The sequence below is a fragment of the Xenia sp. Carnegie-2017 genome, unplaced genomic scaffold, assembly GCF_021976095.1.
Source record: "Xenia sp. Carnegie-2017 unplaced genomic scaffold, XeniaSp_v1 HiC_scaffold_6, whole genome shotgun sequence".
Taxonomy (NCBI): Eukaryota; Metazoa; Cnidaria; class Anthozoa; order Malacalcyonacea; family Xeniidae; genus Xenia; species Xenia sp. Carnegie-2017.
In genome coordinates, this window is record NW_025813526.1 from 17,283,527 (window position 1) to 17,301,276 (window position 17,750).

Consider the following 17,750-nt stretch of genomic DNA (forward strand, 5'->3'; position numbering starts at 1 on the left):
ATATACAAAATTATATTTTAGGACATGACACACGTACAACCTGTTTAGTGACTTATTTGTGTCTGTCCTATTTTCTTTACGCTAGTAAGCAAAACTCAAAAAAAAGCAAGCAAAAAAGAAGCACAGCGTTTTGCTAACCATCGTGAGGCTGATCTCAGTGTGATAAAAAATGTTCTGGACTTACAACATTTGTTGAATGCATTTGATGATGCCAGAGTGGATGTTCTAAATTGCACAAATGGTGATTTGGTGAGTGTGTTTGGACGTTTCCAATTGAAGCAGTCTTTTCTTTCATGGTGAATTGTTTGTATGTCATTTAAAGTGTTTGTTGACTTATTAATTCCTCTCATATTAAGGTAATTAAGTTTAATTTTTGGATATTTCTTGAGTCATTTGCTACATCTTACAAATACCAGATGGTTAAAGGAAGAAATTTATATTCATTGTTTACATTGTCTAATAATTACTTTGTTTTGACTACTGCAGCAAAAGTTTTGGTCAATTATATGGAGACTGTTAGTTTAGCTGCAGATGAAAATTGTGTTTTTTTTTACTTTCATATATTAGTAGCTAGGTACCTATCTGGATGAAAGGTTTTCATTAAGCTTAACCTAGACAAAATTATTGTCATTGTTAATTTGCGAGCTATGCAAAGGTTGATGTCTTGCTGGAATCGAAATTGTTCTAGATAGTCATAAGCATTATCTTAACAAACTGATTTTTACTCATGATAGCAAAGGAAACCTTGAGTTTAAAATGTGGATTTTGTTGTACATATGTATGAGAATAAATTACATAAATCACACGTGACTGATACGAAGACCATGAACGAATCAAAATCTCTTTTCGATCATTTCACGTGTGAATGTCAATATTGATCATGTAGCCATGAGGAGCCCTTTGGACAGCCTCTTTCCCAATATATTTATGTCCTTCAAGGAGAAATCATGGTTAAAGAAATGACCATTTCATTTCAAGCCACTCCTATAACGTAGATGACTGTTTCCTGAGGAAAATTTCCTCCTCTTTAGTTCCTCAGAGAATATACCTATCTGTCTTCATTTCTTAATCAAAAAACATTCAAATGTTCGTTTCAATTCTGAATTAGAAAAGGACGGCAAACTTCTCTTTCTCGACGTCGAAATAACTTGTTCTAACTGTGCATTATCCATTTCTGTTTACACAAAAATCCACCCTCACAGGTCTCAACCAAATTCCATAGATTTATACCTCTCACTATCAAACGCTCCATAGCTTCTTGCCTCAGTCACTGATATTTCCAATCTATGTCGATATTTTGCACTTAGAAGCACATATGTCAAAGTCTCATGCAAAGTGATCAGTAAGCAGAAGTTGGTATAGAGTCAGAAAATCAAAATATGGCAACTTTGCAGACAATAAGACCAATTTTGAATAAGTTAATTTTAGCAAATTTTAATGATGATCTTGTTCCTTTTTGTAGGTCAGTGTGATCACTGTAAATTCTAGGCTATATGCCCACCAAGCTGTGGACATAAAATCTACATATCAGACGTGGAGGAGAGGCTCGTGGAGGGCTTACACTTTCAATGTCCGATTTGCTGTTAGTCAATTAATATGCTTCCTAAATGTTCTAGTTGTTTGCATGTAATGTCCACTGCTTTATATTGTAGCCATTACGTTGAAGAAGTTGATTAATTTTTATAAGATTTTTTCCAGTATGTATTTTTATAATCCTTTATCTTTTGAACATTGGTAAAGTAGAGCAGTCAGTAAGATTGATTTTTTTTTATATCAGAGTGGTTATAGCAAGTTTCTTTCAATAAACTAACTGTTTTTTACCAATAAAATTTATTTAGGAATTCCAGCGTCACATGTTCTAATTTTTTTCCTGTCTTAAATATTTTTCTCCAACCACTTGATAAGTTCTAGCCCATTTAACATCGGAGTCATGTCGTGTAAACTATCAAGGAAGGCTTACATGACTTCTTCATCAATTACTGCATCATCAAAATATATCGATACCCTTTGCACGTCGGCATCATGAAACATTATGTCGCCTTTGGGATGTGTGATCAACACGACAGCCATCTTAGTCTTTTGATACAAGTTCATATATTTTAAAACAAATTTCAGTAGCATAGCACTTTGACAATTTACTTTGTATATTGCTTTGGCGTTGGTCTAATGCATTTTTCTCGTAGTCAAATTCGAAGGACGATTCCTTCACTTTCTTTGCTTGCTCAATGTCGACTTTTAAGCCATTTTCTCTTTAATTATACAAAAATTACCAAATAACTTTAACTCAATAAAATTTTAACGTGTTGCCATTTTTTATTTATGTAAAAAAAAGAAAACGGATCTTACTTTAAGAATAGAGAACAATTGACAATTTTGAATTAATTTCCATCGTGTCATCCAATAACAAACTTCGTTTATTTTTGCCTGGTTTCCGGTTTATACTTCATAGGTCTGCAAACTAATTGACTCTGGTAATAGCTCTCGAAAAATGCTGATATCAGCGATATTTCTTGACACACAATCCACCACACTGTCAGACGAAGCGTTATTATTAATAATTCTATTTTTCCATGATTATATTGAATGTTTTATGTTGGCCAATTATATTCATACTTAAAATTTGCCTCCGCGTGGTAAATCCATTGCCACAAATTATGAAATACAACTAACCCGTTTCACCTGACGATAAATACATGAAATATGACCTGAAAATAGCTTTCTGGACATCGTTAAAACCCCAGTGAATTTTCTACAGATTTTGATTAGGAGAGAATATTGTAATGAGGAAACTGGCTAAAATAAAAAAAACAAGAGTGTTTACTAAAAACAATAATCATCTTAAAACTTGACGCATTCTTGTCATTTATGTATGTAAGTTAATTATGAGACTAGGATAAAAAAATTAAATTTTATTTAACTGGTAAAAACTCGGTGAACATTTCACACAAGCTGCTGTGTTATTTTATGAGGATTTTGCATAATGTGCGCTTGAATGACGTTTCATGTGATGATGACGTCACATGCCCCATGTGCTTGATGCATATTGAAAAAGATTTATGTTGAGTTAATAGTTTCAACGAGAAAGTCTTTGTATTTCTTCTACACAGTATGCCAGTAGCTTCATTAAAACCCAACCAAGTTGCTTCAAACGACAATATGGACAATGCTAAAACTTTGATCGCGATTATCGACAAGAAAGTTAGAAATCTTGAGAAGAGAAAGGTTTGTATATGTTTGTGTTGTGTTCCGGGAACGACGGCTGAAAATATGCTTGTACTTCTGAATTATCGTCACGATAATCATAAGCAATAATACATGAATCGTTTGCATTAAAAATTTTTGTATTTCAACAAGAAAAGTGCGGGCAAATTTTATTCAACCTTGTGAAGAATTAACGACATTTCTCTTTCGTTATTGCAAACCAACACCCAGACGGCGAGCAACTTTGTAATGTTTAGCGTTTCCTTCAGCCCAATCACCCGTAAAAGCTGTCATTTTTAAATGAATTTTACTTTTATGTGTTTCAAGTGCATTTTATTTGTCTTTTTTGAATGAAAAGTTGACTAACATATTTATAAAGAAAATTAATGTGTTTTTGTTTTTAAGGCTATGTGGCACACAATAAACTTTTATAAATAAATGAATATTTAGTGTTTTGCGTTTCTTTACATCGTTCTTAAGTCTTATTTTCATCTTTGCATCGCGTTAAAACAATGAACACGTCTAAAGTACTTGTTATTAAAGTAAAATGTTTATTGAACAGTATTCTCTTCATTACCTAGTGCACATAAGGTCTTCACTGAGTTACATATTAATGGTTTAATAATATTAAGTTCTTTCTTGACTTCTGAACTATTGAAAATTGTTTACACTTGAGATTAGATCAAGCAATTCTTTATTTTGTTAGGGTCTCCTTATCTCAAATAAACAAAATTATGTTGCTTTTGCTTGCATACACTAGATTAGCCAATATAATTAACCATCTGAAAAGTCCTCTGGGCATTAATTTTTGAATTTGTGTACATTGTTAGTGTTTAGTAATGCTCTGTTATAGGATTTTACCCAGTTACCGATTTTAAAATGGTGATATTGTGCCAGTACCGATATTCTATACCATTTATGAAACCTAAATATCATAAAGTATGCCTGTTTTTGCTCACCATTGTTCATTTGTTATAAATGTAAAGTTCACAGTGATTTACACTGCAACCATATTTCACCAAGTTCATGTGGAACTAACAAATTTAAAGTTGTATTTATTCAACAAAAATTGTCAAGGTAATATTGTTCAACTATGAGTCATTTTAATTGCATTTCTATTTCAATGAAATGTCCAAATATCAATTATACAAGCAAGAAAAATATCGATAATTCTATTGTAGAGACAATGCATGGATATGCGGGTATTGATATGGGTGCATCAGAAAGTGTTTTGCCTTGAAACAGTTAAACACAAGCAAATTATGTAACCTTTAAATGAGGCTCATAAAATTTAATTTTTGTATTTATAGGGTAAATTAGACTCTTACAAACAACTAGTTGCTGATGGTAAAGAGTTGAATGATGACCAACAGGTATGTCATAGGTCATTATAGGATACATTTATTCATTTATAATGTACATATTTGTTCATCCCCTTAGGAACATAGCTATTTTACTGGTTAATCTTATTGAAAAGAGAAATATTGACCTTTTATATTTATTTTTAATGTAATTATTTGATACGTAGGCAACCCATCTTGTTTCAGCAAACTCCTTTGCTAGTTTTTGCTTTGATTAAGTAGCAATACCTAGTTGTTGAAAGAGATTTACTTCAGTAAATGATGTCAAATTTTTCATTGTGTCCCATTGTGCAGTATAATACTTTATAAAATATACACAACGTAACACGTGCAGTGATTGGTCTTGAGCTGAGTTTGCATTAGCCAGTACAAAACATATCTGGGCTCAACCAATCAAATCAAACTAAACAATCAGTAAAAGAAAATTTGCAAATCGATCATGAATACATTTTAGAGGAAAAATTAAAATGTTTCTCTTTTTTGAATTATTGTTATTTTATAAAAGAAATAAAAGATGTTTTTAGTGTTTACACTGATTTATGCAAACCTCTGAGACATCTCGAGCATATGCAACCTTTGGTCTCGGCCTTGCACTGATCTGCTCTTGAGTTTTCCTAAAAGTCTCCTCGGTTTGCATAAGCCTGTGCAAACACAGCAAACATTTATTTCTTAAGTATATTCTGTAAGATAAAGCATGGTTAATTTGAAAACATTTAGAAAAAGCCAGCTAAGTCTACTTACATGCTTTACTTCAAACCAATGACTTTCCATACATATTACCTACACGTAAAAGATTTTATTGAATAATTTACACAAACAATATTTGACAAGGATTTATGTTTCCAAGTGTTGCTCTTTATGACTGTAATTTTTTTTATTATTTAGGCGGCCATTCAAAATCTTGATTCTGTTGAGTTAAATCTCGAATTTGCTAAAGACTTACAAAAACAATTCAATCAGTTTGCATCCGAGGTAAAGATCATTATGTTGTATGTTATTTATTCATAGATATTTTAGTTAATTAAATTACTTGTTTCTTACCTTGTTCAAACCTGTCTTAATGCCATTTTTTCTAATTTGGGTTTTCAATTATTTGTTTGTTGCGCTATTGTGAAATTGAATGTCTATTTTGCTCATGGTCTTTAAATTTTTTATATCTTCCCGTTTCAGTTTCCACTCTTATTTACATATCATGTCTCAATTTAAAGAATCCATGTCACAATACTGTATATACCAATATCAATATTGAGCCAGTACCATGTTCGATATGTAGCATTTATGCCATTTAACATCATGCATATGCATGCTGTATATGCAAGTACTAAGTACAGTGTGCGAATTAAGGGTGTGCAATGTGCAATTTGCACATTGTTTTAGCTAAAATGAAAACAATTGCACATCGCTTTTTCAAACAATGTGCAAAAATAAGTGGTTTTGATGAAAAACACTTGTAAATCATATGAATTTGTTCACGTTTAAAAATATTAATTTAGCAGTTAGAGCTGTATAATAAATAACGTAATAATTTGATTATGCCTCTAAAGAGACACTTTTGTCAAAAAACTTGCACATCGTTCTTTCTGAACTAATTCGCACACTGACTAAGTAAATACGTAGCATGTGTATTTCAATACCACTATATCTTAAAATATCGTGGAATATCCTGTATTCATGAGTGTATGGTATGCAGAGTAGAAAGTACTTTGGCTAATTGCTGATAGTTGGATAATGGTTGTAAAATTATTGATGCTCTTATTGTGTTGTATTGATATATATATTTTTGTAAATGTACTAGGACATGACGTACAACCTGTTTAGTGATTTATTTGTGTCTGTCCTATTTTCCATTCATCAGCAAGCAAAACTCCAAAAGAAGCAAGCAAAAAAAGAAGAAGCACAGCGACTTGCTTACCGTCGTGACGCTGATCTCAGTATTATAAAAAATGTACTGGACTTACAGAATTTGTTGAATCAACTTGATGATGCCAGAGAGGATTTTGTAAAAGGCACAAATGGTGCTTTGGTGAGTGTGTTTTGCCTTTTCCAATTAAAGTAGTCTTTTGTTTCATGGTGTATTGTTTTTATGTCATCTAAGGTTTTGAGAACTTATCAGTTCCTATCGAATTAAGGTTGTTAAGTTTAGTTTTGAGATATTTCAAAAAAATTTTCTGCATCCTATGTACTCAATGATTAAAAGAAGAAATTGGATGTCATTGTTCACATTGTTTAATGATAAATTTGTTTTGACTACTGAAGCCAATGTTTTGGTCTTTTATGGAAATGATGCAGTTCACCTGCAAATGAAAATTGGGTTATTTTTTGCGACTGTCAGATCTTAACTTATGTTAGTGAAAGGTTTTCATTATGCTTAAAGTGCTCATATCCCCAAATTTTTCTCCGGCAAAATGAGATCTTGTTATTGTTTCTAGTGTTACTGCAAAAATAAAAGCTGAATTGGTAAAATCCTTCAATTTTTATCGTGCTGTAAGGCACGACAACAAAAATCGACTTTTGAGAGGATCACGTCCGTGGCAGGTAGAAGCCTGAAACTAGTAAATGTTTTGACGTCATCGAAAGAGTCATGAGCTACAATCTATATTTACAATATCTTTGCATATATAATTTTGGGTTCGATTTTTCGATGAAAAAACATATTGTATTTTGGAATATGGAATCGTTGTTTAGCTCGTAAATTCGCATATAAAGTGTGCCTTAACGACAAACGAATAGAAGTAAAGAAACGACAAAGAATATTAGTTGACTTTGTGTATGCAAAACGCTTCTTTAAACCATTTGAGTGTTAAAAAGTATATTTTGCAGATTTAAGCCTAAAGCGACGCTTTTCAATGTTGCCCGATGAAAAGAAAGTAAATCGTGTTCAAGCCCTTTGAGATAAAAGAATCGTTAACGTCAGTCTACAATAACACTATGAGAAAATGCTACATTGTTTATTATTCAGATATAACCTTGTTTTATAATGCTGAATACTATAACCACTCGCTTACATTCACAGAACAAAGGAGTCGATTTTATATCATTTCTAACGTTGTAAGCCTTTTCTTACATGCTCACTGTACCTGCTAACGATATTTTTAGCTCAAGCTCCGTCCTGCATATGCTGCTAAACCGTTGTTATTTTCGCTAACATCTTTTGTGGTCATGTCTTCAGTCTATTAAATAAAATTCCTCGAAATGAAGTTAATGTTTGAGTCATGCATCTTAGAACTTTGCGATAACTCTTCATTAGCTAAAAATAAAGAATATGACCACCACAAAATTCCTTTGAAAATTAGAAAAGATTTATGAATTAGTCGTGAAATTTGACCATACTTTGTCTACCACGTATAACATCAAAAATAAAACAATGCTCCGGACTCCCTTGCATGACGTCAAAAAGCTAGAGCCAGTCTCTTTGCCGTCACAAAGTACGACGTCCGCGGTCCATCGAATACTCAACATAAATCGCGATAAAAATTGAACGATTTGACCAAATTGAAATCTGTTTGCTCCAAAATACTATAAATAATGTCGGACGATTATGGGCACTTAACATCGACAAAATTATCGTCATTGTCAATTTGCGATTTACCCAAAGGATAATATCTTGCTTGAATTGAACTTTTGTCAATATTCAAAATCATTGTCAACTGATTTTTACTCGGGCTAGCAAAGGTAAGCCCGAGTTTAAAATACCGATTTTTGGGCTCCTGTCTCGCGATTACTTAAATCATGCGTGACTGACACGAAGTTCTTGAACCAATCAAACTTTCACATGTGAGTTTCACTACTAACACGTATAATGACGTATTTACTTACGATATGTACAGTATGTGATATTGCAATGACGTAAATTTCCTTGTTCTATTCAGTGATGGATTTATAGGAGGTACACGTGACTGCTCACTTCTTTAGACTAAGGTCAACATGGCTGCATAGAGCGATGAAAATTACGAAAAATAAAATTAAAATCCATTCTACTTTAAATCAAAAAAGCCTTAGCGACTATATCGTTAAAGTTTACTGACTTTCAATGATATTTATTTTAATTAAAAGGCGTTAATGATATTTATTTAGTTGATGAGAACTGGAACTAGTATCTACTTTTAATAACGAGTAGCTTAATGAATAATTGTTTACCAAATGCCGAACTTAAGATGATCACTAAGTCAAGCAACTCCTTAAAAATCTTTGTTTGATTTACAACTGATGCTATTTGGCAACTGTTTTACGCAAATATCACCAAACAATGTTTTCAAGTAGTCAGAGTAAATGCCTGAAAGGTTTGTTTTTTGTTTGTGTAGATAAATTATTAATTTTTGTATTTCAGGCATTAGGTGAAGAGGTGATGACACAGATTGATGAACTTTATCAAGCCATCACTCCAGGTGAAGAGAAAGAGATATCAGTGGATGAACAGCTGACTGTTGCAAGTCAACATCTCGTGGAATATTTCTCTTCTTCATTGAAGGAATTTCATGGTACAACTTGTATCCTTTAATTACTCTTAGCTACATGAAGTATTATCAGGTTCTTGGTAACAGCATGTCGAAACTGGTATACGTAGTTCATTACAGGTTTCAGGCAGGATTACAACTATGTTGAAATTTCTTTTTTAGCGTTTTAGTTTAGCTTATTTTAATTTCTTATTTTGTATACGCACCTTTCTCTTAAAATTACGTAGCATCGTTATTACGAGAAACAAATTTGATAATGCATCGCTATTTGTCTACGTACGAAAGGCAATACAATTTGGCTGTTTGTTTTTATTATAAAAATATTCCCAAATTTTACGTAATTGCATTCTGTAATGCGCTACTCTTGGACTGCGGGTCTACGCTGACTTCACATAGTTGCGTTTCAGGCTTTAAGAATCCTCGTAAGCTTGAGCATTAACTGTTTTATGCGACTTTATTTTTTTGTAATTTAATCGGTTTTGCTCTACATAACATACACATTGTTCATGTTTCTTATGACTTATGAATATTCATGTGAAATTTTACAACCGTGTGTCTATGTTTGTATTCAGTAAAATGTCCGTATAATGTTTTTGTATCTATGTTGCTTAGACAGTTTGATTTTAAACACTTTGGTGATATTTTTTATTTTTAAAAAATTTGAACTTTGTGAGTTTTTTGCCCATCTAAGTTAGAGATTTAAGTATTTTTAACGTTTGACCGCCAGTATGAAAAAACTGGTAACTAATATTTGTGAAAGTCAAATCGGAAACTCGTTTGTGATGCCGCACTATATTTTATATAGGATCATGTAGAAAACTGCCGATATACATAAACTAATTTTTTTTTGTAAAATTGTTTTATAATATATAAGCAAATGAAAACAAAGTGCAATGTGAAATTCGACCTAATAATTATTCTGTTTTAGTGTTTTCAAAGTGCGTGTTCCCCATTTGACGTCAGATACTGACTCTCGTCCTAGTTTTTTGCAATCACGGCCAAGGAAAAAATTATCAACTTTGAGCGAGAAAAAAATCAGCGAAAATCCAGGTTTCGACTTATAAAATATAGAGCAAAAATGTTCAAAATCTGAAAAGCCCGATTTCAATAACATGATACTGACACTCTAATGAAACAATATTAGCTTATACGTATCACGTGTTTTACGCATGATGAATAAGTGATTTTACTCAACGCTTCATTCTCAGTGTTAGAAAGGTTGTTAGCATTAATCTTTTGACTGTTTCTTCATTATATTTCCCATAGTTGCGTGATTGTAGTAGGCTATAGGTAATAATTATGTTGGTGCGTAAAAATATACATTGGGATGTTTAATTTGCTTTTACAAATTATATGAATTATTTTTTTATGAATTGTTTGGGATTGATATAAATACGTGAAGTAACAAAGTAATCATGAAAATCATATTTCTCCTAAACGAGCGCTTTAGATAAAAGTTTATTTGAAGCGATAACGAGTATCAAGGATTCTGGATATTTTACCAAAAAGGATGAGGAACCTGAGGAACCTGAAGGAGAAGTAGGGTATATCAAAGAGGAGGATAATGAAGGATCTAAAGAGTCTAATGAGGATGCGGAATTCGAGGAAGAAGTATCTCCTGATGTTGTTGAAAGTGTTGAACCTGTGGAGGTACGTAAGACAAAATTGACAAATATACGTTTGCTTATAGCACGAATTCAATGTTTACGATGACCATACGTCGTTTATTGTGGAAGTTAAGGATGTTTCACCAATATCTGAGATGTTTAAACCAGCCCAAATATTCTACATGCCGTACAATATACGTCATATTTTCTGCGGCGAAAGTTCTCTTTCTTAAATATCCGAGTTTAGATACGGCGGAAGTTTATTTCCAGTCTCAAAGTTATTCTTTGTGCCACTGTCATCAATAAGTAATATTTTCTACTGTAGCTCGTTATATTTCGTATCTGGTCACTGGTTACTTATCTACGTTACATCACAACGAAACTGGCCTCCTTCAGACATTCCTAATCTTTTATAGTAAATACGCCAAGTACTCGGTCATTTGCATTAGTGTGGCAATAAGTGCATTTTTACTATATATTGTCTGATGAGTATAGACTCCCACCTGCCTCATATAGTTGCAAAGTTCAGAACCAGGGGGGTGTTTGCATGTATATGCACGTATGTACTTATCATTTTCAGCTATGCCTTTATAATTTTATATTTTTATCGTATATTTTATGTTAAACATGTATGTGTTAGAACTTTAAAAATCATATTGCGGAATGCTTTTCAAGAATTTTCAATTCACCATTGTGCATGCTTAACCTATTTACATTTATAAGTGTACAACAAATGGATTACAAAACTTTACAATTCTTTGATTTATCCCTTCTTTATGCTAGTCTAAGAGAATGTGTACCAACCAAAATGCATTGCGCGTTATTCACGAGTGCCAACATTTTGGCTTAGAAAATAGCGGATTTTCGTTAGTCATGACTCTGTTAAAATTGTCGACTCCGTATTTTTTATATTAGCGATCTTACATTAGGTCATTTTGAAAAGATGTGTTTTTGTAGAAGCTGGTGAACGGCCAATTTCTTGTTGATTAACTTGTGTCAAGTGACTTTTTAGGACAACTATGCGACGTACTTGTGCCTCAGGCTCAGAAAATAATGATATAAACGTAAAGAAAGCGCGCAGTGCATCTTGGTTGATACAATAATTGCGTGTAAAAGTCATTTAAATTGCGCAACTAAATTTTCTCGTTTTAGCCGGAAGTACCAAATGGTGAACAGACCACGACGACCGTTGAAGAAGACGATCCCACACCTCAAGATGACGTCACTGCCAATGAGCATGGTTTGAATTTTTTGGGAGAGTCTGAAGTCAGTTCCAAATCCCGTATCCACGCCGATGCGCCTCCTTTTGTTCCGTCTCAAGCTCATGTCCCTCAACAACCGCAGACGACCACATTTGATCCCGAGTTTGCTCCAAGCGATTCAAATGCAGGCTGGGACGAACCTTGTAAGTTGTAGAGAAGTTTTTTCAATTCTTTCTATATTTTTTTCTTGAATGACTATTGAATGGTTATTTTTTAAGCTTTCTTATAAAGGACTAATGAAAACTTTGAAAATTTATGTTGGCCTTTCCATGTTTCGAACTTTTGTTTCGTTTAGAAACTGAAAATTTATTTTATTTTTCGAAATTTTCTTCAACTTTTAATGAATGAGTCTCGCGGTATTGCTTTGCTCTCTATGATTACTTCTGTTTATGAACTTCCGTTGTTGAATACAGAGCTGCGTTATTAATTAACTACAACATTGCAAAAAAAATGCTGGAATTTGAAAAATATGCAGACATAATTGTATCGCGTTACGAAGAAGACAATATAAACTATTCTGGTTCGCCAGTTTAACTGCTACAATTGGGCTCGACCCAAGCACAAGCCTTTCTACATCGATCGAGAACGAACTCAAGGAATGTTTTCTTGATGATCAAACGTCAAATACGTTTTTCTTTAATTTAATTCTTGTTATTTCATTTCATGGCCGAACACGCTTTGTTGTCAATTTACCAGAGTGAATAGTAGAATTGCGTAGACGTTGCTGTATTGACAGCTTAATTTGAGGCCATTTTACGTAACGTTCCAGAATATTACTAAGCGCGCAAAGCATTGTCGTGACACTCATTCTTAAAAAAAAACAACAAAGCTGGCCTGGAGTGGAAACCTTTCAATATGATTAAGTACATGTGCAACCATTGGGGATTTCATTTATCTGTACGGTTAAGGCCGAAACACACTAGGAATCGCTTTAGTCGCGCGTCTTTAACTGCCCACGTAGCGCTTTGCGTAGTTACAAAGCTACTAACGTAGCGCTTTGCGTAGTTACAAAGCTACTCACGTAGCGCTTTGCGTAGTTACAAAGCTACCCACGTAGCGCTTTGCGTAGTTACAAAGCTACTCGCGTAGCGCTTTGCGTAGTTACAAAGCTACCCACGTAGTGCTTTGCGTAGTTACAAAGCTACCCACGTAGCGCTTTGCGTAGTTACAAAGCTACCCACGTAGCGCTTTGCGTAGTTACAAAGCTACCCACGTAGCGCTTTGCGTAGTTACAAAGCTACTCGCGTAGCGCTTTGCGTAGTTACAAAGCTACCCACGTAGCGCTTTGCGTAGTTACAAAGCTACCCACGTAGCGCTTTGCGTAGTTACAAAGCTACCCACGTAGCGCTTTGTGTAGTTACAAAGCTACCCACGTAGCGCTTTGTGTAGTTACAAAGCTACCCACGTAGCGCTTTGTGTAGTTACAAAGCTACCCACGTAGCGCTCTGCGTAGTTACAAAGCTACTCGCGTAGTCGCTTTACATTGATTGGTAAATACATTACTTTTAACTTCTTCAACGCTTATCATATTCCTTGTCACAAGCATTATACGGAATTTATAGATGACACTATTCAAAATGAGGGCAAAATAAATTAATTCACACAGGAATCATTCGATTTAAATGACATATCAAATAGGGACAATACGAACTACAAACACAGGTGCATTAACCTGAATGCGTGGAATAAGATGCGTTGCCCACGATCTACGAGCAATGGGCCATGATCTTGTTGGTGTGTTTCTACTGGATTGTTCTCTTTTGTCCACATAGAGTAACAACATATACTTGTATTAGTAGCTGTAAAGTTTACGTGATATTTGTTTCCGCCACAAACAGAAGTCTCCGCCATGTTAACCAGACGTTATAGTCACGATGGTCGCTCACGTGTGTGTTTATGGCGTTCAAGCGACTGATGCGCGCGCATCAATTTGCTCTAGACACACGATTAAAGAGACTGGCTTGTGTGTGTTCAGGCTTAATATTTACTATGTTGCATTTTTTCAATTTTCTTCTTTTTGGTTGCATTGGCTGTTGAGAAGGTCGTTTGATTTTTCTTCTTAAATTGCAATCAGCCAGTGATTATAACAAACTGTGTTATCAACCTGAATAAAATATGTTGAAACCAGGACGGTATATGAGGCTAATTGCACTAAATTTCTCAAACTTTTTTTCGTTGTTCTTGAGTGTACGTAATGTCATACAACCCAAAAGTTTTACAAAGAAAAACTTTCCACAAATTACTTAATATATTTATTGTTTCTTTTAGCTTACGAAACTTCGGAACCGTATCAGTCTCCTGAGGAAAATATACAGCGCAACGATGGATTCCGTGGCGGTCGAGGTCGTGGGGGATTCCGAGGACGTGGCGGTGGACCACGAGGTGGCAATCGTGGTAACTTTGGTGGTGGTAATTATGGTGGAGGATATAGTCGTGGTGGTAACCAAGTAAGTTTTGTTTTTGTTATTGTATTATGTTGATTAATCATATTTATTTAACGAATATTACGTTCTTTTTGACTAATGAAGTATTCCCTTTGAGCATCTTGGGTCGCATCTCGAATGTAGATAACTGTTTTACATAAGTACAGTTATCAAAATGTACTAGTGCAACAACTAGCGCAACAACTTATAGGTCGTTTTTGAATTCAAATCTTAACGCAATGTCAATTTTAACATTAACGTTAGTTTTACAGCAAGAGGTATTGTAATAAACAAGCAAATTTCTGATGAAGGAATTTGAAAGTTTGAAATTGTTGCGTGACATCAAACATAGATTTTACATTTCCATAAAAACGGCAGATGTTTGGCTTTCTTTGCGTTAGATGTAACTATACCATTCGTAATTTTTGTCTTCATCGGTACACTCAGCGTATAGTTTTTGAGCGAGTGTCTACCATCATGACATGCGATCGTAATTGCTAACTGTCAAGAATATTTGTGATTTTAACCTTTGTGCACAAAGTAAATATCTTAACAGAAGTTCCACTCTTGTCGGAACCTTTGATGTTAGTGTCCCCTACTTTTCTGAACCATTTTCTAAGGAGACACGCCTTCCAGCAAGATACTTCCGCTAGATCGCAACAGAAAATATAGATGTTTTTACAGTTTTGTACTGCAAAAGCTTTTTGAACCTTATCTTCTTCGCAAAATGATAACTCTGTTAAAATTTCGGCAAACTTTTGTTTTTAACGTGTAATAGCATTTTCGTGCAATACTATTCCATATTGATTTTATGAAAGTATATTGTTGGGAAGTCACGCATGCGTAGTGAAAAAATACGTCACCGCCTGGGCTTCTGTTACATCTCTAGTATATGCTTTGTGCTTGACGTAGTCCTTTATGAATTAATCATTTTTAAGTAGAAATAGCGAAACGTTTTTTAATATAAAACTTTCCATGTCAGCATAAAATATATGTAAGACTTCCATATGAAAAAAGATGAATGCGCGCTATGCATGATGGTCGACACTAACAATTATCAACGATTCATCAATCGTAACAAAAGAAATAGAGGCATGTTTGTGTGAAAGCCTGTTCAACGCTCACAAACATAAACTTTACACCTTTATTACTACAACAAGTGGTATTTTGTGTTTAACTAGTACATTTTGATAACTGTCTGGTTTAGGTTGCTCTTCAGCCAGTGATTAAAACTGTATTGTCAACCTGAATAGTTCTACTAACTGTTGATACCAGGACGGTATATGAGGCTGAATGTAGTCAGCGTTTTTACTGATAATGAATTTTCTCAAAACATTTTTTATGGATGAATCAATAATTGTATAAAATTTAATCCATTTCTGCTTCTTCGACATGGTATGAGAAGACGTCGAAGCGGCGATACTTTATAGTTTTTCCACGCAGGTTAACTAAATAAAGTATTGTCAACGAATCTATTTTATATCAGTAATACTCGAACATATGTCTGAGGCCGGTTGCACGAAGCATGGATAGCGTTATTCGTTGGATAGGAAATTTTTTAAACGATTAAAAAACTTCAGAAAAACGAAAAATATAAGGTTTGAACTGAGCAATACTGAAATAAATTATGTCTTCTAAGATTACAAAATTTCTTTATCGTAACGAAAATGTTAACAGTTTTCTTGCAAGTTTAAAAGATTTTTCTATGGAACGGATAACGCTATTCAAGCTTCGCGCAACCGGCCCCTGGTGATTCATTGCGATATCCGTTTTGTTTGGATGAATTACCTCAACTTTTTAAACTTAACTTTGATTAGCGTGGTGGTGGTGGTAGTGGTGGATATCGTGGAGGTAACAGGGGTGGTCAACGTGGCAACTACCGGGGTAATAGAGGACAGCGTGGTGGTAACCGTGGAGGATATCAAGCTCGAGATTAACTAAAATCATCTTTTGGTGTATGATTTCTAGTTCAAAATTGTTTGGCCACTTGAAAGTTTTTAATGAAGCTACTGACATTGTGTATGAAGAATGACCGCTAATAGACACTTCAATTGACGATATCGTGTGGAAGTTGATTTCTTCATGGTTGTTTTGTAACATCTCATTTGTTTCTGTAAAATTCTAGTTATGAAGCGTGAAATACCACAAGGGATGTTTGGTTATGTAACTTCGTCTGTTAGAACATTTCCTGTTACTAATTACCATTCACTTGCTTTTTTCCAATTGGTTAAAGTACTTGAATATGGTTAAGTATCTATCTTAGTGCGTTCATGAATAGTTAAATCTCCAATTTTGTAAAATTGTTAGTTTGTGTTATATCATAATCTTAGTTTTGTTGTTCTCCTATCGTGTAAAGTTATTTTGAAAGTACAAAAATTCACATTTGTTGATTTTCACTTATTGCTATTTTAAATGCAAAATGTCAATAAAACTCTGTGATGCATCAAAAAATAGCAACCTTATCAGTCAGGAATTGCCATGGTAACCTTTCCGAGAGACATTCTGTTTCATCAACGATGTAAGTGTTTATCTAAATAACCAAGTAGCGTACAATTGGTTATTTGATATAACCAAACCGGTACCGAACTAAAAATAGTTATTTATTAAATAACCAAATTTTGTCAATTGATTATTTGATATAACCAAACTTATGCTAGTCCAAAATATGGTTATTTGTTAAATAACCATGTTTTGGCAAATTGGTTATTTAACATAACCAACCTATTACGTTTGGTTGATTAATAAATATTGAAATTAATAACGAAACACTTCGCGCCCCATGTTTATCAGTGCGTTAACAATTTTCTGGAAACAAATTTACAAAAACTTGTTTTGGTAATAGACTTAAATATTGCTCTAAGCAGCGTATTTGTCATGCTTAACGACAACTATATGTGTTTCTAAAAAAAAGTGTTGAAAACTAAAATACTGGTATTTTTAAATTTAATAAAACGAAACATCTCAGCAACTTCTCATCAGGCAACATGACAGCTTTCATAAAAAGAAAAAGATCTATTTCTAAATAAAGAGAAAAAAAATATGAAATCAACTCCAAACGAGAGAGTGATGTTTAAAACAGGGATAAGTTGAAGATTTAATACTTATGACGTTAGAACAAGGGATTTAGTTAACTGATTAATACTTGGTGTAGTATTGGCAGATGTGGCAACTCATGACAAACCTGCCCGAAAGAGAAATGACCCATGTGACAAGAGCAGCATGTGCTCAGGAAGCAAAAATTTACATTTCATTCATAAAGATGTCATTGGTTGTCAATATCAGAAACTTTGCTAATTTTAAAATTCTTACTTGCTTTACATAGACATGCTTGAAAGGTAAAGTATCGTAGAAGTTATTTCTCGATCATTCGTATATAAATTATGGGGTAATAATTATACAAGTCTGCTGACTCTGCATTTTAAGCCTGCCATACAATGGTAAA

The 17,750-nt window shown here is 33.8% G+C and overlaps 1 protein-coding gene across 1 annotated transcript; it reads left to right on the forward strand.

Annotated features, from left to right (window-relative positions):
• The first annotated feature begins 3,032 nt into the window (after window positions 1–3,032).
• On the forward strand, window positions 3,033–16,704 carry LOC124457730 (caprin-1-like). Its single transcript, XM_047007918.1, has 9 exons — window positions 3,033–3,222; window positions 4,512–4,574; window positions 5,448–5,534; window positions 6,418–6,585; window positions 8,890–9,049; window positions 10,467–10,666; window positions 11,776–12,028; window positions 14,154–14,332; window positions 16,126–16,704. The coding sequence occupies exons 1-9, from the start codon at window positions 3,109–3,111 to the stop codon at window positions 16,243–16,245; spliced, it is 1,344 nt and encodes a 447-aa protein (XP_046863874.1). The 5' UTR covers window positions 3,033–3,108; the 3' UTR covers window positions 16,246–16,704.
• Window positions 16,705–17,750: the final 1,046 nt, after the last annotated feature.